Genomic DNA, 27,894 nt, shown 5'->3' with positions numbered 1-27,894 from the left:
ATTTTAGCGTTACGACGCCGCCTCCTGAAAATCATTCAGCCGATGGAGTTAACGCGTTGCCTTGAAGCGTTCGGTATATTTATCATTTGTGCTCGCGTTTATTCGAGATTTACTTCCTCTTTCGATCATCTTTCGATCATTTTATGTCGTATATTCCATGTTTATTGTATTATATTTGACTCTTCTTGTTCCGAGAATACTTGGAAAGTGAAATTTTGTATTCTAATACTTAGAATTGATTATTAAGAACTTATTTTATTGATAGTTCGCGGTGAGATTCTACTTGCGTTAAATCTAACTTCGTTTCGGCGATCTCAGTGCCGTCTGTGCATGAAACTCTGAAATTCAACTATTCGCATAACGGAAATAGAATGACTTTCATTAGAAAAATGCAAATTTTGAAATAATATATCTCTAAGTAGTACTATATACAAAATGACTCATTAGAAAAATACAAATTTTCAAATAAACTCCGTTTCTCCATTTATATAACGTTGGAATCGAGACGCGAAGTATCCATTGTAATCGAAAAACTACACAATATTCCGAATATTTGTAAACAAAACATAACCTCTATTTTTATCCGTATACCTTACAGCTTTCGTCCGAAGCATTTATCAGTAATACTTTCGAAGTAATCGCGTTTCGCCGAGAGATCGGTTCGGTCGCACCGTGCGCCGCGATGACGCGACATTTCCGAAATATTGTGTAAGCGCGAGACGGTATCACGATTGATCAGCGTCACTGTTTTCCAAGGGAAAGATACGCTGCGTAGCCGAGGGATAATTTCGGACCCGGCGCCGAATTACCTCCCGATAACGACAACGCCCGTCGTATCGGGCCGATCGTCCATTATTTCGCGTATCATCGATTAATCTCGGCCGCTCGTGTACCCGAGCTGCTCTCCTCATCGGTCAATCTGTCCGCAATTACCGGCGCTCGAACCGCATGATACATTTACCGCGTCCCACTTGATTCACAGATGCTTTTCTTGGCACGGCACTGAAAGAGCCTGCTTTATTCGCCACCGGCAGAAATTCACTCGAACCCGCGCCCACTGTTACCCGCCGTTCAATGTTTCTAACGTCTACGCCCGGCTAATTGATGGCTTCCGAACGTCAACAGATAAATATGCCTCCATGTGAAACGACAGGAACGGTGGACCAAGAAATTTAAAATTTTTGTATACCAGTTTCATCGTTCAGTCGAGAAACATTTAATGTTTCAATCAGCAGTTCAGAAGAGACGCAAAGAAATTGTCCACTGCACTTTACGTGCAAATTTTCTTTCAAGATAATATACTGATAATATCAAAACAGCTTTTTGCTTTGATCCATGCGCATTGAAGAATATTCATGTTTATTAAACTAATCCGGAAATCTTCACTGTTCATTGTACGGCAAGGGGTTAATTGCTTGCACATATGCAGCGAAGCGAGATGCACTGTCGCCATAGTTCCCATTCGTTCTTCCACACTGTTCATTCGCGATTGTATCGAATAAGAGACGGCCGCGTGTTCCTCTCGATTCCCAGATGCTTTTCTTGGCAGAGTACCGGAAGATCCTTTTTTATCTCTCTCCCGCGTTAAGCAGAATCTACTCCCGTCTGGTGTTCTTGGCACGGCGGACGCCGGTTTTTCCTGTTTAAGGGGGATTTTACGCTGACGGAGTCGGATAAACTGTTCCTAGACCCGCGTCCATTCGTCGCGCGCCGTAACGAGTATATTCATTTCTGTTCCATGATTTACCTTAATCGAGTTCACTTTGAAAAATTTCAGCTTTAGTAAGCAGTAAGCGAACGTTACTCGATGAATTTCCTTTCGACAGATTATTTGAATATTTTTCTTTCTGCAGAATTTGTAGTGATTAATTAACACTAGAACTACCGTACCCGTTAAAATGACTGGTTTCGATTCTTTTGTTTAACAATTATTGATATCTTCGATTGAATATTCGAAATGATTTTGAAAATAAAGAAACTGAAATTAATCTATTGTTACAATTTTGATAGGAATTGCATATTAATCTAGTGTTAATGTATAATTAATAGGAATATCGTCTTTTACATTGAACAATGCCAAAAGATATTTTTTTCATCGATTTCTACTAGAACATTCGAACATTTTCGTTCTTAAGTAATTTGTAACGTATCGCGTGCATCGATCCACTGATTTACGTGGTTTAATTATAGTTCGAACTTTCGTTTAAATGTATTATCGTCGAATATTTCAGCCCGCAACATTCTCGTACGGACGGCGCGTTTATTTCCGATGCGGTGAAACGAAACACGAAATTTCGAAACTTAATTGCTATATTTTCGAACGCGATTCGTGACACCGTGCGGTGGCGTGGTCTCCCGCGGCGTTTCACCATTGCGCGACGCGCGATATTTCGGGTTGCACCGCGGTCCACACTGTGATATTTTCGGAATCTAGGTGGACATAATTGAATTGACATTTTTCGGTGAATGCTTCCAGCTGTCACTTTTACGCCGGTTAAAACGTTATTCAATATCGGGGAGTTAACATATTAAAATCATCTATGGCGCCGGGAAATTCTATTCAATCAGTCTCCATTCTCTACACCGGAAACTCAAACACCTTTTTTACCATCGACAGACGTCGTAGACGTTTCCATTTTACCTGTAAATTTATTAATAAAATTCATTTCCCCATGCATTCGTCCATCAAACAGTCCAAAACCCAATCCACTATACACTTTACAATTTATTAAACAAGTATTATGTATCAATCATCGTATACAATTCATTACAAACTCTACAATTAACCAATAACCTACAATTAACACACTTCATCCAATAGTCCCAAAAGTACACATTCACAGAAACATCTTCATTACCAGGGAACCATAACATTCCACCTGCATCAATTAAAATCATGCTAATCTCTGAAACACACGCATCGAAAATTGCAGAATTCATTCTGAAACCGACGGTGCCCTAAGTCCCAAAAAAGTACACATTCACAGAAACATCTTCATTACCAGGAAACCATAACATTCCTCCTGCACCAATCAAAACCACGCTAAACTCTAAAAAACACGCATCGAAAATTGCAGAATTGATTCCGAAACCGACGGTGCCCCAAAGTTCCTCGTCACGCAGACACGAGCGTTGCCCACCTACACATTCGAAATGTCACATAGTTGGGCGATCGCGGCGGAGGGAAAGAAAGAGAAAAAGAGGACACGGAACACGAAGCCCACGCTTTCTGCCAACGTCGGAGAAGCTTCCGCGAGATTGACTTGGCAGAAAAGTGGGCGTCGCTGGCCAGACTCGCCCAAGGTTGCAGACGATCTCGTCTGTCAGGGTCCGTCGCGTATTTAGCGTCGCGGTCTCGCGCGGATATAAAAATACGCGCGCCGCTCTAGACGCTCGCCGCCTCGGGAAAACGCCGAGGAATATTTCCGGAGTGATCGCGCGATCGAGAAATATCCGCCCGACTTCCCTCGAAATTCGCGCCGCCTGTTTTCTTTCGAATTTTATTTTCGATCGGTTCATCTTCCTCTTATTCTTCTCATTCGATCGAGCCGCCGCCTTTCTCGCCGCAGCTATTAACCGCCGGCCGGTCTCTTTCGATCCGCTTGCCAGGAAAGGGAATGGAAAGATTTATCTAGACGGAATCGCATTCTGGTGCCAGCGTTGGAAGTTAGCGGTCATCGGATAGACTACGGTAGCTATTTTCATTATCGCCGTAGGATCATTCACTGGCTGCGTGCTGCGGTTCATGCGTAGAGTTAGACTGTTTGATTCCTTTACTAATTGATTAATACGTTCGCTGTCACGTAACACACGCATATAGACGATTCCCATCGGATCGATGGGGCGCGGTTTTGTTTTTGATGCGGTTTCAATCGAACTGGGGTTTTCGGTAATTTTGTATCGTTTAAGAAATAGATTTGTTGTCTCGAGATCGATTTACCTGTGAGTTAGCTTAATATCGATAGAATCAATATTTGATAGAATCAATTTACCTGTGATGTTCGCTTAATATCGATAGAATCAATATTTGATAGAATCGATTTATTACTGTTGAATGGAGTACGAGTTTACTTGTAAATTGCGACACGAGCAAACGGAAATATTTCCTAGTTAAGAACAGTATTCGTGAATTTCCAGTTAAAAACTCACTCGCGATATCAATACCCTGTTAATTGAACAAGAATCTCCACGCGATTCTCTAGAAAATTCTATTCTACCAAAAACTCGATCCAGTAACAAGTTAAACGATAATTATCGTGCAAAAGCAACTCCGTTCACCGATGACCTCCAACTAAATTAAATCACTATAGTTCTCTCAACTAAACGATGATCATTTGAAAACATTTCTATACTATAAATAATGCTACCTAATGCGGTGACATTCAGCTAGATGAACGTGCAGTAATAAAATTCAGTATTTTGTTCTATGAAATCGTGCGGCGTTCAACGCGTCAACCCTTTGTGTTTCGAAGTGCTCATCGTTTCTCACTTTGAGCTTCACGTCGACGATAGTTCATTCAGTTACACCTTAATATGACGCTCTATTTATTCAAGAATATTTTGGAGTCATTGAAATGTTACCTTTAAATGGTACAATTGTGATACCACAAATAAATATAGAAAAAGTTGTTAAAACAGGTAGAGGTTGCAATAAAATAGAATATAGGACTGCTAAGGGTTAAAAGTGTCGCCGCGTCGAGTTTCACGCGCGAGACGCATCGGATGCGTCGTCGAATAATCATCCAGTTTTTACGAGGCTCGCGTGTCGGACGAACAGCGGACTTAGGGGTTGATAGACGGAATTGGGAGCGAGTGTCGCTGCCAGATATCGAAGACCGTCGCCGGCCGTTCGCTGGGATCGAATTAACGTCTCATTCCGCTCGGTCGTCGGGAAAGTGTCGCGTAAAATCGTCCCCGCGATAAATCAGCTCCGTGAGCTGTGAATGAAGCCCGATTTTTCCCATCGCGGCGCGCGGCCGGGCCGGTTCAAGGCTCCGCCGGCGTCATCGCGCGGCGCAGAACTGTTTCGACCTGTCTAATAACAAGGAGGCTGACCGCGTAAACGGCCGCGATCGTTAAAACGGCCCCACTCGTAAATCAGACGGACGGCGACGTTGTTCCTGCGGTTTCTAGAACGGTTAATATTAGGATGCCGATCCGTTGATTCGATCGCCGGACGATTGACGCTGAATACTGTGCTGATTAGTCATGCTGGATTCTGGATTGTAGAGTTTGGAGCTTAGTATTCGTAATTGTTATTGACATTGTTCTTGATTTCTCGGTTTTTACTTGTTCTATATCTCGTTCTGAGCGATTCGAATAAGGAAGATTGGGATTTTTTTTTGAAGTGATTGGATGTAGTGATTAAATGAAGATGGAATGTAGAATGAGGAGAATGTGAACTAAGTGAATAGAACGCGAATGAGAAGGGGATATTGGATTATTTTTGTAACGTTGTTACGTGTGATTGAATAGAAAAGATAGTAGAGTAACTGGTAATTTGATTTGTTTCTATGGCTGCGGTTCGGAAAGTTGAAATTGGGCAGAACGAAAGGAGTAGACCGAAGTAAATTAAAGTACGGCAAACTGGGAGTAAAAGAAGCAGAAGTTTTCCTTACAATTAGGAACAGATGTTATTGAGTTATGATACAATCCGATATTTTGAAGCAAGGTCGAGGCACCTGAAGAGAAAATGAAGTTTGCAGTTTGCGGCGGTTATTTTCAGTCGGAAGTTGCTTGTATTGGATTCGGCGGGGCTCGCTTCAGGAGTCGGTCTAAGATATACAGTGTGAGGGAAAAGTATTCAACCGATGCTTACTTTTCACTTGGAGTGTTAACACCGTCTCCAGAGTAACATCCGGGTTAAATCTACACTGGGAAAGAAGCTGTTTTGCTCACTTTCGAAGTATACCTCAAGAATGTCAGTCACTTTAACCTGTAACCATCGTTGTTTCATTCTCGTATCATCGAACATTACGAATACTTCAAAGAAACATTCAAAATATCAATCGACGAGTACAATGAACTTGCACAATAAAAAAATTGAGAATATTAATAAACGTACACTTTAGTTCGCCGTAACTAGAGCATTATATGCTTGCTTCTTCAAGAAGCTCTAAATCTTAAGGTGTCACCCATATATAGGTTAAAATATCGAACGCTAAGATCAGCAATAACAAATCATGTTCTTCATAATCCCATATTTCATTTGCGAATCTTTTATCTCGCGTTGTTACCTCAACAACGATCAATAACCGAATCGAAAGAGAGCGCCCGGGCGAAGTGGCGCGCCATGAAAACAAACGTCAGCGATTCGAGCGACAAAATGGCGTCCAGGGCCCGGTCTCCTCCAGAAACCTGACGTCTCCGTTTCCCTCGCAACGACGAATCGTTCGAAACACTTTTACGTCCAGTTTCCAGGTCGGGAGGACAATTCGAAAGTAATACTTTACTGCGAATGCGTCGTTGGAAATCATTTAAAAGAGAGGACTGCGCCCGGATCAACTGGTGGAGGCAGGCGCTTGCCGGACGAAAGTTTCGTTCGCCCCTTTCCGACCGGGAAACCAGTTCGAACATTTATTACTCGTTACCCGGGCCGTCGAAATTCGGCCGGATAATATTTTTCGTCGTGTATGCAATTTATTACTAACAGCTCCATCGTTGTTCGCCGTGTTACTGTTCCACGCTTTCATTTGTATAACGCTCTCCGGACAGAAACGTTCACACGCGCACAACTTTGTACGGTTTGTCCGTTCCATTTATTCCGATAGTGCATAAAAATGTTCGGATCTTTACGTTCGAAGTTTCATTTCGTTACAGTTCATTGGTACAACCATTGATAACCGAGTCAAATTTCAATGGGCTTTTCTTGAAACTTTTCTAAAAATGTGAATTTACTCAACTGTCGCGAGTTATATAGACACTTATCAAATATTCCGTCATAGTAAAGATAAATAGTAACAATTGTTAATCATTCAGTATTACAATTCTTACGTTACACTGTTCTAATTACTTTTCTCCTTACTGTTCTCCTTCGACATCAATTTTCTTATATTCGACGTCGATTCGCAGACATCATCAGTCACCGTGACAATGTTCGAATTAAAATCAAAATTAACATAAGATTCTACTCATGGCTACTCTGAGAATAGCTGACAGCTTTGTTCCGAGGTTCATCCTGACCTCCGCGAGTCGCTTTTTCGCGGGACAGCGGCCGCGACCGGAGGCTAACAGAGAACTATGCCCGACGGTCGTTTTCAAATACAGTGGAAACGAATTTGTCGGGTTTAACGAACCTCTGAGCGGACCACAAAGCTGTTACGGACAATCTCTTTAATTATAACTAGCACGGCGCGCCGTAACAAAGTGGATCGCGAGAACTCCCGACCAGCCCTTCGGTATTATTCGTGCAGATCTCTTTTTTTCCGTCGTCCACTAACGTCCACCGATGGCTTCGTTTCTAATTAACCCGCCGCTGCAAATTGCGCGGCGATTGCGAAACTTTCGGCTCAGACTCGCGGCGAGTTTCCGCCGCCGCTAACAAGGGAGACACGAAATTCGTAAACATTTGCCTTTGCCGTCGTCGCGATCCTTTTTCGTGCGCTTCGTCCATTCGTTTTAGGTAATTGCAGGTAGAATTTACCGAAAACGTGAGTTTCTGATGACTCTCTTTCATTGAATCGCACACATAGTAAAGAGTAAACAGTCGCAAAGGAAATTGTACGCCAACAGGCTACTGTCGTCGACATTTAGGAGTTTTAAAGAAAATCTACGATTAAAAGGTCCTCGTATCAGATCCATTCGATTTTTCAATGTTCCTACGGTTAACGAGTACGCAATTAACCTTTCAACGCCACTCCAGCACGCGTGACGCAGAATGAATGTTTAATTTAGGACCCCTTATATCGCGATCTACCGTCAGATCAAGATAAGAGCCTCGTCGACGTATAAGCGATCCACAGTTCTGAAAATACTGCACTTGAAATCCAGAATTCAAACGAGTTCACTTCCCTCTTAACACTGGAACTACGTGCCAGTCAAAATGACTGGTTTCGATTTTGTTCAGCAATTATTGATATCTTCGATTGAATATTCGAAATGATTTTGAAAATAGTTTCATTTGAGTACTATAATGAACGTCTGAAGAAACTGAGAATAATTGTTACAATTTTTATATCGCGTCACACTTGTGACGATCTTTAATTAATGAGCGCAAATATTACAAATCCTTTTGAATTCTAGAACTATCCCCTTTTCCTTATGCTTCCTTTTATCCTGTTGTTCCTCTAAATATCATTTCCCAGCACAACGTGTACAAAAGAAAGAAACAGACCTACGAACACTGAACGTCAAGGACAGAGCGCGGCGCACAGAAACACTGACCGATCATGCGTCGCTCGATTCGCCGATCAAATTACCCCGGAACACGGGGCCCTAATCGAATCCCATCGACGCGGCGGGCGATCCGCGGCCGCGGTCCCGCAGCTGCGGATCGTCCGCGTCGGGATCGAAATTTATGCGGTCCGCAAAAGGATTATGCAACGGGCGCGAGGCGGGAACTCTGTCGGAAATTAGTTTCCGAGCTTAATGGAGTTCCGCGACTGCGAAAGGTGGTGCCGCGGCAAACGACGAAAGTCGACGGAACTTTCCGTGTAACTTTAGCAATTTTTCCCATTAGCCGCGATTTTTCAGCGCGCGCGCGCGCGCGCGCTCGCTCGCTGCCCCTGACGAAGTTACCCGCGAGAAAAGAAGAAACCGGCGTCTTGCCGGGGCGAGGGGAGCGCTGGATATCCGCGCGACAAGCGCGCGAATACATTAACGGCGCGAAAACTTCCCGCGGATTGTTTCCCGGGATGGATATTTGTTCGGGGAACGATGTCAGCTGGATTTCGAAATGATTGGCGCCTCGGGAACTTCGGCGGGGGTTGCGCTCGCTGGATGGATCCGAGGTGGAATTAACGGAAAGACAATTTTAGAATTTTCTCGTTTGCGGTTCTGGATGATTGAACTGCGGGATTGTTTGGATTATTTGACTCGGTGATTTATTGATTGTGGGGATGAGTATGTATTAAGGGAGGGTTAATGGGATAATAGGATTTCTTAATTGAAGCCGAGTTGGAATTAGGGGACGTTGAAAAGAATTTTAGAATTTTCTCGTTTGTGATTATAGGTGATTGAACTCTTTGGATTATTTGGATTATTTGACTTGGTGAATTATTGATTGTGGGGATGAATATGTATTAAGGGAGGGTTAGTGTGATAATTTATTAATGTCATTGGTGTGGTGGTTATTAATAGGTACTAACGAAACTCTGCACGGCTACTTTCTATAATGTGTTTCGTGTGTTAACTAGCGTAAAGATTGAAAATTAATGTTGTTATCAGCACACTGTTCATGAATTCGAATTTTTGAGGATATAAGTGAGAAAACAAAGTTATGATAGAAGTTTTTCTTAAGAAATTTCTCGAACTATGCTTCAGATATTACGTTCGCGTGCACTCTGCATCGATGCAATTTAGAGTTTCCTACACGCGCAGAGAAATCCGTGGTCTATTTATAAATTTACGTTGATAAACATTATGCTAATACCTCCGATTGTTTAATAACTCTATTATTAATACGAAATCGTGTGAATTTGAACGACTTCCACGATCTACTCGAGATTTCCGAGAATGCGTATCTCCGATAAGATTTCCTCGCGATTTTCGTTTCGGTTGTCCGTCAATCGTCGCGGATTCGTTATCTTAACAGCGCCTACTTAAACATTGACTAATGCCTCCCGGCTTCTATATTCGCCGAATGAGTCAGCGGTGTTATTGTGACTCGAACAAACAATACGAGCGTCACGATTGTTGAGAGCCGAGCGCCGAAAATGGAGGACCCGATTGAGAGAGGCAATTCGGGTCAGGTTTGCAAATTGACGCGGACTGCGATCTGCTCTTACGCAGTTATTTTCGGTGCACGCCGGGTACTCTTGTTTATGCGCGATGGCGGAGTGCATTCGCGCTGCGGGAAAGGTGTAATACGGGCGTGGCAGTAAGCAACGACCGTTTCTATGAACCATTGGTCAACATTTGGAAGAATGTTCAATGTACTACGTGTACGCGATGCGATACACAATGATGTAACAATGTTAAAGTTACAGGTAACATGTTCTTAAATGTACAATATCTGTGCAGTTCCTAATTGAGAATAAATTGGGATAATAGGTAGCAGTACCTTGCCAGATTACTTTTAATGAATATATTTTAATTAATAGAATCTGTGATAAAATGGAACACGTTTTCTTTCAAAAATGAAATCCTTCTGTCATGCATAATTCTTCATGATTAAATCGTACCAGAGAGGATTAATCAGTCGAGAGGCTTCTAGTCGCCATTTGATCCAATACTGATCCAATCCAATAAAATTGTCAAATTTAAAATTCAATATCAAATTTTGTGTAGGGCATCGACACGTGAAACATTAGAATAAGATAGCTTTGTTCTCAATGTATGTATTATTTCCCATAGATTGAGTTTCAGAGAATCGTCTTTGTCTCGCCAAAGAATGTTAAATATTTCTATCAAGAAACTTTCGATGTCGGCATTTTGCTGACTCTCAGTCACCACATGATTCGGTACAACACAACCATGAAGTCGAATATTTAATATTTCAAATTAAAGTTTCCATTGCTACGTGAAATATTTAAATTAGTTTCAAACAATGTGACCTATATCTCATCAGAAACTGTTGAATATTTCCATTGAAAAACTTTCGAGTGCAAAGGGTTAAGTATTCAGCTTAATTTAGCAGAATCTATGAATTTCTGTACTAAAAACAATCTTGCTCCGCAAAGGGTTAATCGAGATTCTAGTATACAATTTCTCACGTCCCAGGAGACAGTTCTCCGAGCTTTCCCCGGCGAGACGCGCGAGCGACGAAGTCTGCGGCGTAACAGGGCGCCGCCTCGACGAGGGGAAAAACCGAGCGCCAACCTTACGCGACCGCCGATAAATCGAGCCGGGGCTGACGTTTTGATTGCCGGCCGGCCGGCCTATATTTGTAGCGGTCAATATTTGTCGGGGCGATCCGTTGTACGCGTTCGATTCACTGCGGACACCTATTTCGTTGATCCGACGCGGGGCTGGGCCGGCGCGTGGGAGGCTTCGTGTTCGCGCAAACTGCAATTAGCAACGATAATCCACGGACAACAAACTCTATTTGCTTCGGTCATTATCCACTGTATCATACGTTTACAATACCGGATATCCAATCTAAGCGATGATTAGACACCGCGCTAATCCATGTTAATTAATCGATTGACCGGCGAAAGATCTATGGACGCATCTGCCGCGATCGCGCTCAACGGCGCTTCGAACTCGAAACGATGGTTTTTCGAATGGATCTCCATCGCGAATAGTTAGGTAACATATTCATTGAATTTTTAGAAACGCTCATAGTGAAGTGGTTCGAGCGGGTCAATAGAAATCGAGAGAAATTGGAGTATAGGGAATTCCGAGCGGAAATCTGGTTTTCTTGCCGATTCTAGTATAGTCTGACGCATTCGGTGTCGTTCGGCTTGGTTGTTTATATATTTCTACGTATTTCTACTAAATTTAACACTAGAACTACCGAGCATTTAATACGATTGATATGTAATCTCTATAAAAATTGTAACGATAGATTATTTTCAGTTTCTTTGATTATTCATCATAGTACTCAAGTAAAACTATTTCCAAAATCGTTTCAAATATTCAATGCTTTTAAGATATAACTGCGAAACTAGTGTTAAAGTTATTTGACATTCATATATTCAAAGTATTAATGAAATAATCGATATCTGAGTAACTTATCTTAGCTGCCATACCTGCGAAGCATCGATGCAAGGGGTTAACCTGTTGAACAGAGCACAAAATATTGGATTATTATAGGAAATTTGTAAATATAGACTTTCAGGTATTCCCTGAATTCTGAAGAATTGCAAAATTTGAAGTTCGACAGAATTCCTGGAACACTCGGTGTAATCGTAGCTCCGAGCGACGAGACGTGTTAACAGCTTCCGGCGCCAGTCCTCCGGCTTCGAAGGGAGCGCGCAGCCCCGTATTATGTATAATCACTTTTCAACCAACCTTTTACATCCAATTAATGCTCTAATTGTCGAACGAATGGAATAATGAGAACGACAAAGGGATATCGCGCCGGCGTGACAAACTGACTTCAGCGAGGGTGTTCGTTAGCCGGTCGGGCGTCGTCTTCTTTTGCCTTCTTCCCGAGCGGAAGACACTTTTAATTGTAAAAAGGAAGACCTCGGTTTTCTCGTTAGCCGTTCCTCGCGATGAATTGCTCGATTACTTATTTCCTGCGACTCGGTCACGTGGACAGGGTAATCTATAGATCTCCATGGCTTTAGAAGTTTCTGTAACATTCGTTGCATATTAACCCTTAGCACTTGAGGTTGTTTTGTAATTTATCAGCAACTGCAACTAATTTTTATAGTATCCCTAGAAAATGAGAAATATAACATTTATTCGATCTTTTATTTTCCTTCTTAGTACAAAATTTGGATGTTTGGACAATCGAATAATTTTAGGGTAGTTTCTTTAAGATTCATTGAAATATTTAATATTTCTTGTTGTTTGCTTGTTAAGCAATGGTGCAAATATGTTTATCGATAAAGTAACATTTGTTTATTTCAATTATATGGAAGATGTATCGTTGAAAATAATTGTTACTTAAGTGTTTGCTCTAATGATTGCCTATAAATCGTCGAGTGTAACGGTTAAATTAAATTCTTTCTCTATAATTCTTGTAATAATTACACGGTAGAATTGATAAATTACTTGGAAATATTTCATTCGGTCCAACGAGCCTCTTATTTCATTATATTCCGATTGACTTTTCCATAGGGGAGCGAAGCGTTCTTCTGCCGATCGTAATTCCTTCACTTTGATCTACGAGAATGTAAAGTTTCTTTTATAAATGAATCAGTTAATAATTTCCAAGGGGGTTGTTACAAAATAGAAGATTCTACCGTGGTCTTTTAAGGTCATTTTAATCCAGCCTTTGCGATGGAGAAAAGATTAAAATCACTGGACCGGAAATCCTTTATATTTTAGTGCACCGAGAAGAATACAGGCTTCCATTCTTCCTCCGTTTAACGCAAGATTTTCAATTCTCGGCTCCCATTAAATCATTCCTCCAACCTGAAACCGCGCTCCATTAATACGCGAAATTACAATTACCGCGACGGGATTGTTTAAACGACGAGACAATTGTATTTCTTCCGATAACCTCATCTCTCGGTCCGCTTTCGTTTTCCATCTTGAACGGTCATCGTGGTTCCAGCGCCACTTGAATTTTTCCCTTTCGCACGGTTCGTTTATTAATTCGCCGTGAAAAATGAAAGGCAACGCACGCCCGACTACAATTAACCCATTTCACTGGAGAGGCGACCCTTAGTCGCCACTCGGTTTGATGCGATAAATTGAATGGCGACTGCGAGACAGCTCCGCTCCAACGACAGAGATCCTTTTCGACTTCGAGTCGCTGCTTCACCGAGGCGAAAGCAACTTCACCTGCGAAGGACCAACCGGCTGAATAATTAAAAACATTTACACCGAGCTGCGAAGCTAACACAACTCCGGTTAGACGTTCACTTCGCTCGTTAGTGAAATTACATCCCCTCTACGATCGGCGTGTAATACAATTAACGCTGGATGCAAACAAAGAACGCTACGGGCAAACAAATACGTTAATCAACAAGTGAACATAATTCCATAGACGTCGATTCCATTGACACTAGATTCACAGACGTTTCTAGACTGTTCTATCGTTTCTAAAACTACTCTGTATAAATCGTGAAAATCGCAGCTTCGAAATCAGAGAATTTCCATGCTTATTCGCATTATATAATAATGTTTAAAAAATTCAATATCCGAATTCACGTGTTCCATGAATCTATCGTTAAATGTAATCGATCTCCGAATGTCCTTGAAAGAGCGCAAGGTCACCGCAAGATATAATAATCAATATTATCACCGACGAATAGAAAGGACAGATAATAATAAGAACAAATGGAAGGACGGAACTTCTATCGCGTCTCCAGTTCACGAATCGCCCGGTACAGAAGCGTCGAGGATTTAATTAACCGAATCACGCGCGATCTCTTAAAATAACGCCGAGGGTAACCCGCCCCCTCGTCTTTTTCCAACGGCGACAGAGGGCTCGGAATCCTTAATGAAGATCGAAAGCACTCTAAACGAGACTCCGTCGAGTAAATGAGAGAAAGCCAATAAAAAGCAGCCGCCCTTTTTATCCCTCGGCCCCGTATCTTTCATTACTTTTGCGCTTTGATCAGCCGTTCCTTTGTTATGGCGTCTCGTCTTTCATCAACGGACACACGGGGGGGCAGGCGAGATGATGACCGCTCGGGGGCGGAGGGGAAACGTTACCGCACCTTAAGTAACTAGAACCAACGACGCCACGCGTCCCCGTGCTCTTATTTCCCTTCGATCGTTCTTCGACTCCTTGCCGTATAATAACGGGGGTGGCTCGCGCGCTGATGATTCTCGGATCGATTCAACCCCTCGCCGTCGAATGTCGCTGTAATGACGACTTTAACCCTTAGCAGTTCTATTTTATTGCAACCTCTGGCAGTTTTAACAATTTTTTCTATATTTATTTGTAGTATCACAATTGTACCAACACGTTAAGCGTCATGAAAATCTTGGTTTCTCGTAGAGTTATTCTGATAATTATTAATTATCTCACGTTGCAATCCTTGCAGTATTATTATCAACTTCGTTACGTTATTATATCTTCATTGGATATCGATTATCATGTTACGATTGTTTCCAAGTAACTCAGAAGTCATCGGTGACTGACATGGCGCTTAACTTGTCAAGTGAAAATTGTTTTGGCGAATATTTTGTTGATTCAAGAAGTTATTTTTAATATGACACCGGTGTTTTGTTATTGATATAGCAACTGTGATTCATTTTTGACACGATGACTATATTATTAGTAGCTTGTGTTCTCTTTGCAAATTATTCAGTAAAATTAGACGAGTTTGGTTGCAAAGAATCACACGCTGAAGGATTAATACTAGAACTAGTCAAAACTAGTTAACATTCGTTAGAAAATCACATCTTGAATTTCATCTTTTGCAATTGTAAAAAGGTACAGATGCCTTTTGAAGAAGCTATTAAATTCATTGATTCAGATACAAGCAAATTGAAGCTTCGATCATATTGTTATAATTTTTATAAATAAAACAACAGTGAATTTCACTGTTCGCTGGCTCTAGTGTTAAGAGGAAGCTCCTTTCGTAGAACTTGAACTTTCCTACCGCGGAAACTCCTGTCCGCGGGCCGTGGGGAGAACGTCTGCCTGCCGTGTTCCACGATTGAGTTTCATTAACGAAAGTAGCCTAGGGATTTTTCAAGTTTAATTAGGTACCGCGGGGGTCGGATTCCTGCCTTAGCGGGCCGGACGAAAATTTATAATTGAATTTGCTCGCGCGAGGCTTCGGGGAGATCGGCTTTGGAAATTTCTCCGACGAGCGTGTTCTGTTTCCCTGCGAGCAGAATGTTCGCAAATTTTCTTTGGCGTATCCAAATTAGCCCTGTGATTAATACTCTCGATACTCGATCGATATTCTAGGAACTCTTCGTAAACGTTAAGAGAATATTTTACTTCGAAATTAACACTAGAACCATCTTACCGGTCAAAATTATTGTTTTTAACTTCCTCGTCGCAATCATTGATATCGAAATGATTTGAAATGATTTTGAAAATAATTGCACTTGAATACTGTAACGAATGTCCGAAGAAACTGGAAGGAATCTATTGTTACAATATTTATAGGGATTAACCCTTTGAACTCTGTAGGCTCCAATATTGCACCAGTTCAAATATTTTACCCAATCAAAGAAACTACCCTAAAACTATCAGATTTTCCACACATCCAAATTTTCTACTGAGAAGGAAAATAAAAGATCGAAAAAATATTATAGCATTTATCATTTTCATTGGAGATACCATAAAAATTAGTTCCAGTTGCTGATAAATGACAAAACCATTGAGTACTAAGGGTTAAATATCAATCGGTAGTTCTAGTGTTAATGAAATTAATTCTCATTATACCGATTCTCCGATTCACCTCCTTCGGTTCATTGGAGACGTCAGAAGATATCGTCCGTGTATTTACTAGGAACAAAGAATAATCAGCAGAGTATAAAGGTATTTATCCGTGATAACGAAAGAGTGTATCGATCAACAGGCATTCCCGCTGCAACGGCGGTTATAAAAACATTTATTTCGATTCCTCGAGGCTCCTCGGAGCCGACAGGAAGCGTAAAGAATGAAACAGTAAGTAGAAAGGACGGTTCTTTCATCAAGCACTTTCACGATTTCCAGATCGAAACGGAAGCCGCGGTGGGACAGGCCGTCGCGACGTCTACCAGTCGATTTGAAATTATCCTATTTCACGAGCCAGCTCTGCGATTTCATTTGTCTCGTTTCCAATAACCCGCCGCTACACGCCGAGCCAATTTTCCCTTCATTGGCCTCCCGGCGAGCAGTTTATAAAATTCCCCGTTCGTTACAATCGATGCGACAATAAATTGTCTCGGAAGTCGCGCGGATGGCTCTAGTGGCCGGGGGACATCTCGGTCCTCCGGTTTTTCCCGTGAATCGTAAATCATCGATGAGATCGCGGGACCGGAAGTCCGACTGAACGAGCAGACGACTCGATTAAGAAACACGCTCGCACCTTTCTGCCTTGCCCTGTTGTTTGTATTTCTTTATCTCCTTTCACGTGATCAGATTGTCGAAGCTTGAGCGTTCTTTTTACGCTAGACTTATTGGACAAGTCGGATTGGCTGATGTTGGATTTTATAAACATTATTTGGTAATTCTTTGCGTCGATTACTTTGAAACCTTTAATTGCCAAGGTCTAAATGAACGAGTATCAGTTTATAAGCAATGTAGTAAATCTAGTAAATCTAGTAAATCTAGTAAATCTAGTAAATCTAGTAAATTTAGTAAATCTAGTGTTAAGCACTTAGCGAATTATGAATGAATATAGAAAACTGAGAAAGATTGCAAATTAATCTACCGATTAATGTGATTAATATGTAATTTATAAAACTCGTGACAGTAGGAAAGTATTTCGGTTTGTTTATTGTAGTATTCAAGTGAAACTATTTATTTTTCGAGTCATCTAGAATATTTAAGACTTCCGAGATATCGGTAATTGTGAAACGAGGGAACCGAGACCCGCCATTTTGTCGGGCGCGGTAGTCCTAGCGTGAGAGTTCGGAGGTTTTATTAATAAGAATTCAATCGAGCAACGCGAAATACACAAGTCTATAATTGCTATTGTTTTATTCTGATTGCAGAGTTGTTAATTAAGAATGCGCAATGACACGGCGAATTTATCAGTGGACCGGAAACCCGCGCGAGAAGGCGCAGGGTATGGAAATGGAACCCCCCAAAACAAATTCTCATCGACAGGAAAAAATATTCTTGAAGTGTAAGTACATCTGTGATTCCCGGTTTCCTTTGCTTCTTTGTGTCGAGTAGTTGTTTGATACCGGAGCTGGGTCACCATTTAATTCCCATATGAATTATTATATCTATAATATACACAACATACACAATTCCATAATTTATTTGAATGCTCTCAAAACAAGCTCCAAGCACTAGAACACAACCTTTTGCGGACGAGAATTTTTAAACATTTGGAAACCTTTTTCATTAAAAAACCTTAACTAGGAAGAAACTACACATCAATATCTCGTTATCTAAATAATTAAACTATTCATCTACAGCCTTCGAATTTACATTTCAAAACTCAGTCTAAGGTAGCATTCGACCGCAAAGGGACAATGCAAATAACTTAGATTATCATATACTATTATACACATAACAATTCATAAAATGACAAAAACAAAGCAATAAGTATAAAGTAATAGTATCTATTCCCCAAACAAATGAAAACTCTCGCATCCACGCGTGACTACATACGCAAACAACACATTATATTCCAGAATGGGTCTGAAATGACCCAGCTCCACCTTGAATCAGACCAACAGGCAGTCCGCGCGTCGAAGCCCGCATCGATTCCCCTTTGCCCCGTGGTTTCATTAACTTCCCCGTGTTTAATGTCCCGGTGCCGTGTCAGGCGCCGCGTTTCGATCGCAGTGGCCCGTGTTTATCGGTGAATTTCGGTGAATTAATCCGCGCGGGCTTATCAAGAACGCGGCGCCCTACTTTTCAGCGAGCGAGCGAGCGGACGGCGCGGTTTATCCGTCGTCGATCGATCGCGGCGATGCTCGACGATCGATGGGCCGAAAAATTGCAACTCTCTTTCTTCCTTTCTCTTTCTCTTTCGTTTCGCTTCCTCCTCCGTCGACGTTCGAGCCGACTGTTCGCGTCTCGCCGGCACTCGATCGCCGGCGGGAGAGTCCGCGAATCGAACCTTTCGTCGCGCTGCGCTGGATTGTTTAATCGTCTGAGGAGGCCGGATTTCGACGTTTAATGTCGCGCGACCGAATATTTGACGACGACAACAGTGATGCATTGCGCTGATCTGCGCGGAATGTTTGCCCTCGATCCTAAGGGAGGCGTAGAACAGAATTCGGAATTCTTTGTTCTATGGAATGCGTTCTACTTGTGAGAGAAATTATCTGTAGAGAATTTGGTCTCGGTAGAAGACAAAGAAATGAAATAGTTTTCCATGGATTGTGAGGAAGGTAGCAGAATTTCGAATTATTTTCATCTGATGTGTCCTATTTGTGAGAGAGAAATTATCTGCAGAGAATTTGCTCTCGGTAGAAGACAAAAAAATGAAATAGTTTTCCATGGATTGTGAGGAAGGTAGCAGAATTTGGAATTCTTTCTCATCCAATGTGTTCTATTTGTCAGAAACTGTAATTAGAGACAAATTATCCGAAAGTCGTTCTTAACAGAAGACTAGGAACTAGTAAGAGGTTCTTCTCGTGAAGTTTGAAATAGAGGAAACTTGCTTCGAGGGATTCGACACTGACCTCAGCTTCTGATGGTCAATAACAGCAAGGAATAACGAATGTATTAGCGATCTCGTCAAATTTCTAGTTCTCATAGCTTTCCGAACGGCAGCTGCAATGGTGCAAAGGCATCGCTTTCGCAACCGTTTCGAGACATGTCCCAGAATAAACGTGGTAAATCACGAAGCCGCTATATTGGGCTTAATAACGCGCATGTGACCGTTTAAGCGATTTCTCGGAAACATCTCGAAGCGATCCCGGTTACTTAGTCTCGCGAAAATTCCGCGGGGAATGGCGCAACGGCTGATAGAGGCAACAGATCCCGGAGGATGCAAGCGATAATGACCGACGATGATTCCGATTAGGTTGACGCCGATTCAACGAACTTCGCGCGAGCTTCTCGCACGTGTAAATACCGTGGAGATGGGAATGGGCGGCACTAAATTTAACAATCGCGCGGCGTTGGGCAAACGTATAATTAGTGACGCAAATGAGGGGCACGAGTGTTTTCTCGGAAGGTTTTCATTGGCTGGCTGACTCAGGGGAAATGCACTGTCTTATGCAGATATATCGTAAGTTTCAGACAGTGGGTCAGTGTTCGAAGGGTCACAAAAGAGAAAGCGGCTCATGCAGACCATGCTCAAGGGTTGGTCAACTTTTTCCGAAGGATACGTAAGCGAGGATGATGAGTGCGTGGTGAGAGGGTGTGTTTGAGAATTTGCTGGAAATGTGAGTAAGAATGCTTGTGGGGGAGAGAATGGTTTTTAACACGTTGAATGTCACGGAGGTCAACGGTGACCCCCAACCAAATCGAATTAATGTAGTTCATTTCAATAACGACGATTATTTGACATTTCTCTATTGTAAACAATGCTTCCGAACGCGGTACATCGAGCAAGCTCAGCGTATAATAATAACGCGATTCAATCGAATGATTTAAGATTATATTTTTTCCATTTTGTGTATTTCGCTCTATGAAGTCGTGCGGCGTTCAACGTGTTAACACTAGAACTACCGATCATTTAATACGACTAATATGTCATCCCTATAAAAATTGTAATAATTGATTATTATCAATTTCTTCAGACATTCATTATAGCATTCAAGCGAGACTATTTACTTTCAAGATCATTTCGAATATTCAATGCTTTTAAGATATCAATAATTACGAAATAAAAACGTTGAAATCAGTCATTTTGACTGGTACAGTTCTAGTGTTAACACGTCGAGTGCCACGAGAATTTTTTCGTGTAACGTCACTTATTCTTTAACAAAGAATGAGAGTTAATTAGTTGATTTGGTATTATAGCTTTCAAATCAAGTGTTAATTGATAGCGAGAGTTTTTAGAGAGTTGCGTTGACTTGAGAAGAGAAAAGACCTGTACACTGCGAGCTACATCGTTTCTATTTATATTTTATTCAATTATCTACTCCTGTGTTTTTTTAAATAAAACATATTTAAAATACCATTAACCCCTTGCCCTACAACGAGTGAGACTCGTGGTGAAGATTTTCAACATGATTCAACAAATATATATATATATATTAGTCAGTGCATTCGAATTCGAAAGTAAATATTATTCCTCTATAATCAACTATTATACTTGAAAGGAAACATAGGCATAACATATGCTTGGAATTTTTCTCTTTTTCCAATAAATTATTAACGACAAAGTAGCCGTGTCGATCAGAGTTGAGAAAGAGATCGTAGTCCAAGGGGTTAATGCCACACAGATGACCGTCGTTTCTTCTTAGAAGCTAATTTTGTTTCATCTTGTGGGTACATTGGATTAGCGTTGAATATACAGTGTGAGGCACTTATCTCGATCTCAAATAATTAACGGTAGTTTACGAAGACGTTGAAACGTGGGATTTAAATGACATCGGAGAGCATCTTATGAGTGTGCTTTTTTCATGAGGGGAGGCGTTGCAGAGATTTCAATATCATCTTGATTTTTTTTAATGGAATGACCTACTTTTTTTACCATAGATCGATATAGTATCGAATTCTGAGTAAAGTGTTGGTCTTCATACGTCCTAATCCTGATGTTAATGAGATATTAGCAACAGTTTGAGCCACGTGGAGTTTTGTTAATGGTAATGGAACGGTATTGAACTATGGAAATTGTAAGTTACATCACAAAGTAAGAATACGTAACATGCTGATGAAAGTACATAAAATACTTTTTCGGGGTGTTTCGTGAAAACAAAAGTGTTTATTTGTTTATCAGCACGTTACGTATTCTTACTTTGTGGTGTAACCTACAATTTCCATAGTTCAATACCGTTTCATTGCCGCGGGAGACGTACTGTCGAAGGAAAACAGTTTAAAATGAAATATAGCAACAGTGACAAGGTTTTAGTTTACGTAACTAGGATTCGTAACAAAACTATTACGAAAGAGGCTAATTATCTCGTTATTTCTTTGCCTCAATGTTGGTAATTGGTCTGTCATCAATCTCTATTAGCCAATTACTCTGTTACAATGTTATTTTTATTGAGCATTAGTATCAGTACTTAATCAGACCTACTCGACCAATAACAAATACTTAAATAGTGTCTAGAATTGAACTAGCATTTCTACATTCAACGAACTTCGACTCAAGATCGAGCGCTTCGCTCTTCCACGATTTCCTAAAGACAAAGTACCTAGAGAACATCAAGCAATTCAACTAACTTTACGATTCAATTTCTATTTTAACGAACCAAAGAAATCTCCAGGCAATTCAAACAACACCTACCAACGGAAACTTCCACATTCGAGGAACTTCGACTTCGTTCTTTTACAAGGTCCTAAGGGCGGACGAGGCGCAGGGAGGGTTGAATTAATTCCCGAACACGGGTGTAATCCGTGCAGCTGGCAGCCTCGTATCCCCCGTATAAAACGTCGATCGTAGATTTGTCGCAGGAGTTCCGAACAGCAATTACGACGCTAATGGAGCCCCCGCGGGACAGGATCCCCGCCGACTTCCGTCGCAGTCGCGCTCCTCTCGCAGATTCCTTTGTCCTTCACGCGCCACCGGCGACGGCGACGATCCGCGCACGGTTCACGCGTTCGCCGGCGATCGGCGGACCGGCGATTTACGGAGTGTTCCGCGGTGATTTATGACGCGCCGCCTCGGATCCCCGCGGCCGAGATCGTTTATTACCGCCGCGGAATAATGGCCGATCGATTATCCATAGGAGATCGACCATCGGGAGATTCCAGCCGGATGAAAGGACCCTGCGAGCCTTCTCCCACGATTTTTGATCTCTGCGAATCCTCTGATTTACACAGAGTGTCCCTGCTGGAGGACACTTGGATGTATGCTTTCTACCTCGCGGAGAAGCTTTATGCTGATGGTAGAAATTTTTGTTGATTTTAAATGGAATAAGAAATATTCTTTTTGTGGCAGAGGTTTTGTAGTAATCTTGAAGTGAATGGAAAATGTGCTTGATAAGCTTCGAAATTTAAATTTAAGATTTTTCGTAACTTGAGGGATAATGGTTAGGTAGCTTTAGTTGGGATACTGCGCAGGTGAATATGTATTAGTTGATTTTATTGGAGGACACTTGAATATATGCTTTTTACCTCGCGGAGAAGCTTTGTACGGATGGTAGAAATTTTTGTTGATTTTAAATGGAATTAGAAATATTCTTTTTGTGGCAGAGGTTTTGTAGTAATTCTGGAGTGATTGGAAAATGTGTTTGATTAGCTTCGAAGTTTAAATTGATGATTTTTCGTAACTTGAGGGATGTTAGGTGGTTTACTTTAGTTGGGATACTGCGCAGGTGAATATGTATTGGTTGGTTTTATTGGTCGAGATGTTTTTAGGTCGCGATGTTCTTCTGATACGAATTTTTCAATTAGTAAGGGGATACGTGGGATCTGATTGCTTTCGGTGATCTGTATTGGGATCGTGGACGTTTTCTTGTTGCGTTCGCAATATTACATCTTTTAATTGGAAACTGTAGAATCGCTGGGAGATGGAAGAGGTTTTGATGGTATTGCAGCTTGCGTGTCGAATTTCGGGGAAATGAAACTTCGAGTTCCGATGTTTTTGAATGCGGCTGGGATTGGATTGTGGGGGCTGGTGAGTGTAAGTGAATTGATGACTCGTGTTTTGGTCGGTTTGAAAAATAGTAAGAATAAAGGATAGGGTGGAACGCAAAAATAGTACGTGAAACGTGTTCCACGCACAGCCGCATCCTATCTGGCACGTACTCAATCTGGCACAGTCAAATCCGGTCACACCATTCAAAGGGTTAATCGAACGAACCTGCGTCGATATTTGTGTCTTCTATTTTCATCTGTTTCTGCAACCATCGCTTTCCGCTGGTGTTATTGTTGTTACTAGCAATTTCTTTTTATTACTCTGTACCTATATAAATTTACATACGTAGATTTTATTTGAATTTCCACTGTTGTAAATTATCGTTGCTTGATATTCATCTATATGATTTTCATCCCTTCCAAATGTTATAATCATTATCATTATAAATTCCTTAATATTAATCTATACAAGTAGATCAATTTACATACATAGATTACTCTTCATTCTCTATTGCTATTATTATCATTACTATAAATTCCTTGATACTGATCTATATAGTTATATCAATTTTCATATGTAGATATCTCTTCAATTTCTATTGCTATTATTATCATTACTATAAATTCCTTGATATTGATCAATATAGTTATATCAATTTTCATATGTAGATTTCTCTTCAATTTCTATTCCTATCATCATCATCATCACAAAGTTTCTTTCATCTATCTATATACCAATCCACAACATAAATTTCACTTAATTCCTATTGTCACACTCATTACCACAACTCATCAGCTTGCACATTAATGTCTATCCATAATTTAGATTCCAGGGTTCAAATAAAATTACCCAACTGCCCTTATCTATAAGGGCGTACTCCACGCACTTTCGCGGAATAAGAACGGGTTAAACCCACTTCTAATTTTAATTTCTTATCAAATACGATCTCGCGATTGCGATATTATTATCATTCCCCCCCTCACTCGTCGAGACTGCTTATCTCCGAGCACAACAAACAATCGCTCGATAGTCGGCTCCGCGATCCGACGAGAATTTCCGTGACTCCCGATTTCAAAATTCTGCCCGTCGATTTCGTAAGACGAGAAATCGTTATCGAGGCACGACGTAGTTGTATAAATAAACCAGCCTCGTTAAATCCGCGAATTTACTCGTGCAACGCCTCTGCCAATGATTTCTGTCGGATTGATTTTAATGATCCAGCGACGCGCGAGAGAAAGGAGAGAAAGGAAGAGAATGGAGAGAAATTCGGATGATTTCTGGCTGATCGTACTCGTGCTCTCGCTTCAGAAAAACTCTCGATAATTTCAGAATATTTTGAGAATTTTTATGGACGTAATCGAAGATCAATGTTTCGACAGATATTCTTGTTGCAGCTGAAGCGTTAATAATGTTCATTGTTCTGTGTAACACGTAAAATACGAAGCTGTGCATTTAAAAACTTGGGGATTAGTATTCATTTCTCTTGAAATGAATGTTTTCTAATTATAATTTAATAGTAGAGTTTATCATTCATTAACACTAAAACTTGAATGATTTAATATTGTACTTTTTCCATTTTGTGTATTTTGCTCTATGAAATCGTGCGGCGTTCAGCGTGTTAAAGAAACATGGCTTCTCTTTTCCATTTGTCGATATTTGTTCGTTTAATTGATACATTCGATTACGTCCATTTGGATGCCTGAAATGTCGCGCAACGCGAAGTAAGGTGAGAAGGGTTTAATCTATATCTTTAAGGCACCCCTCGACGTATACGAAAGTATTGTTCCAGGATGTTCTGTGTACGGTACCATCTATATTTTATTTCAGACACGCTCCAAGACGCGGAGAAGGATAAAGAGGAAACTGAGTATATGCTACAAGAGAATGGCAAACCGATGTACGAATAAGATTCTTACAGATCAATGTGAAATAGAGATATATAAGAATGAACAGGGAATGCAAACCGAGTGCGAAATCAGGATTCTTGTAGGAAATATATGGGAATTAGAGAATAAATCTTCGTCCTAGGGAGCGGATCAATCGTATAAACTTATGATACAAGATTCTTCATTTTGTCAAATGTGTAGAGTGTATATGAACTGGGGACTCAAATAGGTAGTAAGTTATTCTATATGCTAAATAATGACATCGAGCTACTGACCTCCAGCATTGGTATCTGCGAGCAGTAGTCGTAGTAAGTCATGATCAGACACGGTAGTGATACGTGCATATATCTGAGAAGTTTGAAGGTAACAGTGTTTTGATGAAACTTCAAGTAATAAAAGAGTATTGTATTTCTGTGAATTATTTTTGCATATAGAATAGCTTCAAATAAACCCATTCTGATACATTCTATATGTTTCCTTGGGAGCACTTCTATATGGGTTCGTGATTCAATAGAGTTTTTGTTCATGATTCATATTACACACCTCTGATTTCTAAATATTCTAAGTATAAACATTTGAACATTAGAAATTTCGATTGTTCGAAGAATCAGAGATTACGAATTTCAATAGTACAAAAATTGAAACATTAAACACTTCAATAGTACAATGCTTCAAACATTAAACGTCTCAACAGTACAAAGCTTCAAACACTAACACAAACATTACAGAACTTAATCTATCAAACTCAAAACTCCAACACCACTAACATTCGAATACTCAAACAAACATCACAAAATTTAATCCATCAAACTCTCGAAACTCCAACACCACAAACATTCGAACTCTAAAACAAACATCACAGAACTTAATCTATCAAACTCTCAAAACTCCAACACCACAAACATTCGAACTCTAAAACAAACATCACAGAACTTAATCTATCAAACTCAAAACTCCAACACAAACATTCGAACACTCAAACATCACAAAATTTAATCTATCAAACTCTCAAAACTCCGACACAAACATTCAAACACTACAAATCCCAATTTCTCAGTCTTTAAAAACCCAGAAGTGCTCCGAGACAAAGCCCAAGATTTCTCCATAGATCTTTCCGCTCGGAACTGAGATTCGCGAACAGGAACGGAACGTTCCCAGCAACGAACGTTCGAGCAACATTGATCGAGCCCACGAAATTGTTTGTGTCCACAGTGAGTTCGTGCCACCGCAAACGAAGGAGGACGACAAACCGGCCGCGCCGGAGCAAACGTTGCCACCAGTGCCTTACTTCAAACTCGTAAGTCGTTTTCCGCGATCGGCGGCCATGTTCCCGCGTTCCCGTTCGCGGCACGAGGTTCCGCGTGACCGAGCGAGTCCCTTTGTCTTCGACAGACCCGCCGTAGCTCGTTCTCCGCGCGGATCGATCGAGGCCTGTTTTTGTTTCGGGGCCGGTCGGATCGGCGGCCATTAATCACCGGCCGGGTCGACATTAATTTCCCAGGTTAAATCTCCCGGAAAAGCGGAAGTACGCCCCCACTAAATCATCCGAGAATATGTTTCTGAAATTTTCGACTAGTTCGCGACAAATTACCGGGGGATCTCGCGGAATTCCTTGCCGGGGAGGAACGTATCGTTGGAATAATTAGCGCGGCGTCGATCCCGCGGCGCGATTAATTAACCCGTCAAACGGGAAAATGAGTTTAGTCTTTGACGTTGCTTCGCGTTGGGGTGCGAGGGTTTCTGGCGGAATTCGATGGTTTTGGATGACTGTTTAACTTGGAACAGTTTTTAATGCCACGGCCTTTCGTGACTGTTAGTTGAAATTTAACCCTTTGCACTCGAGAATATTTGTCTCAGTAAAGATTCATTGCTTTCTGACGAAATGTCAATGATATTTTTCGCATATTTAAAGAAATACCTTGCGTAAATTCAGTGGCAGAACTATTTTATTTCTACGTTCCATGTGTTCGTACATTATATAAAATTTAATATCGAATTATCAATTTCACAATGTTCTCGGGTCAAATCAAATGGCGCCTCTCGAGTGCAAAGGGTTAAATTAGTTTTGTTAGTTTACTTTGAACGATTTTTAAGTGAAATCTCTTATTGGAACTATTAGATAGAACGACTGTTTAACTTGGAACAGGAGTTTTTAATACGACGGTCTTTCGTGATAGTTGAAATTGAAATTAGTTTTGTTAGTTTACTTTGAATGATTTTTACGTGAAATCTCATATTGTTCCTGATTTCTTATGTATTTGTTGGAGATGCGATAGCTTTGATGGGAATTCTTAAGTCAAACTGAAGTAAAAGTTTCCACGGGGAATGAGAACCGATCGATTCGACTGATAATTCGAACGTTGAAGCAACGTCATATGTGTTAACGCCGTTATTCCCGACGAATTAATCGCGACTGTCAGATGTTACTCGAGCAAATCACTCGGTTGTTCACAGTTTCGATTTGCAACATGCGGGGAGCTGATGCTGATCGTCGGTGGCCTGATCATGGGAACCCTGACAGGCCTCTGCATCCCCGTCTCGACGATCCAGTACGGTGAATTCACCACTCTGCTAGTAGATCGTAACATGGAGAATATCACTAGTACACCAACCCTTATTATGAAGTGGTTCGGAGGAGGAAAGGTCTTGTAAGTCTTTTTATCATGCACAACTGCATCTACTGTGTTCAATAATAATAAAAAATATTGATAAACATAACATTCTTAACACATTGCATACTGGTAACGAGAAATCTCGTTTTTATATAAAGACACTTAGCACGCAACTTTGCTAGTTGCAGCATTGAAGGAAATATTAAATTTAATTTAATAACAATATATCTGAGTTTTCGTATCTATTTATAGTTTTCTATCAATTTTCTGAAAATTAGCCGATAGGCAATGTGTTAAGGGATCAAATTCTCAATAATTTCAGATCGGTCGAATCTCTTCCCAATAATCGAT

General features: G+C 40.9%; 1 protein-coding gene across 9 annotated transcripts in view; it reads left to right on the top strand.

Moving 5' to 3' along the window:
• The window catches only part of Mdr49 (Multi drug resistance 49), a 142,588-nt gene that overhangs the window by 82,605 nt on the left and 32,089 nt on the right, over positions 1-27,894 (top strand). For 5 of the 9 annotated variants that reach the window (XM_076368305.1, XM_076368303.1, XM_076368304.1 and 2 more), the window contains 4 exons: positions 17,383-17,516; positions 24,873-24,942; positions 26,144-26,228; positions 27,386-27,579. In XM_076368305.1, the coding sequence (XP_076224420.1) occupies positions 17,405-17,516; positions 24,873-24,942; positions 26,144-26,228; positions 27,386-27,579 (461 nt within the window). In that variant the 5' untranslated portion in view covers positions 17,383-17,404. Of the gene's footprint in view, positions 1-3,425; positions 3,692-17,382; positions 17,517-24,872; positions 24,943-26,143; positions 26,229-27,385; positions 27,580-27,894 lie in introns of those variants that run through there. The other 4 variants (XM_076368307.1, XM_031983745.2, XM_031983744.2 and 1 more) reach the window with 3 other exon arrangements.

This window comes from Nomia melanderi, chromosome 6, assembly GCF_051020985.1.
Source record: "Nomia melanderi isolate GNS246 chromosome 6, iyNomMela1, whole genome shotgun sequence".
Taxonomy (NCBI): Eukaryota; Metazoa; Arthropoda; class Insecta; order Hymenoptera; family Halictidae; genus Nomia; species Nomia melanderi.
Note: the sequence above shows the minus strand (reverse complement) of the source record. Positions and strands in the feature narration are given on the sequence as shown.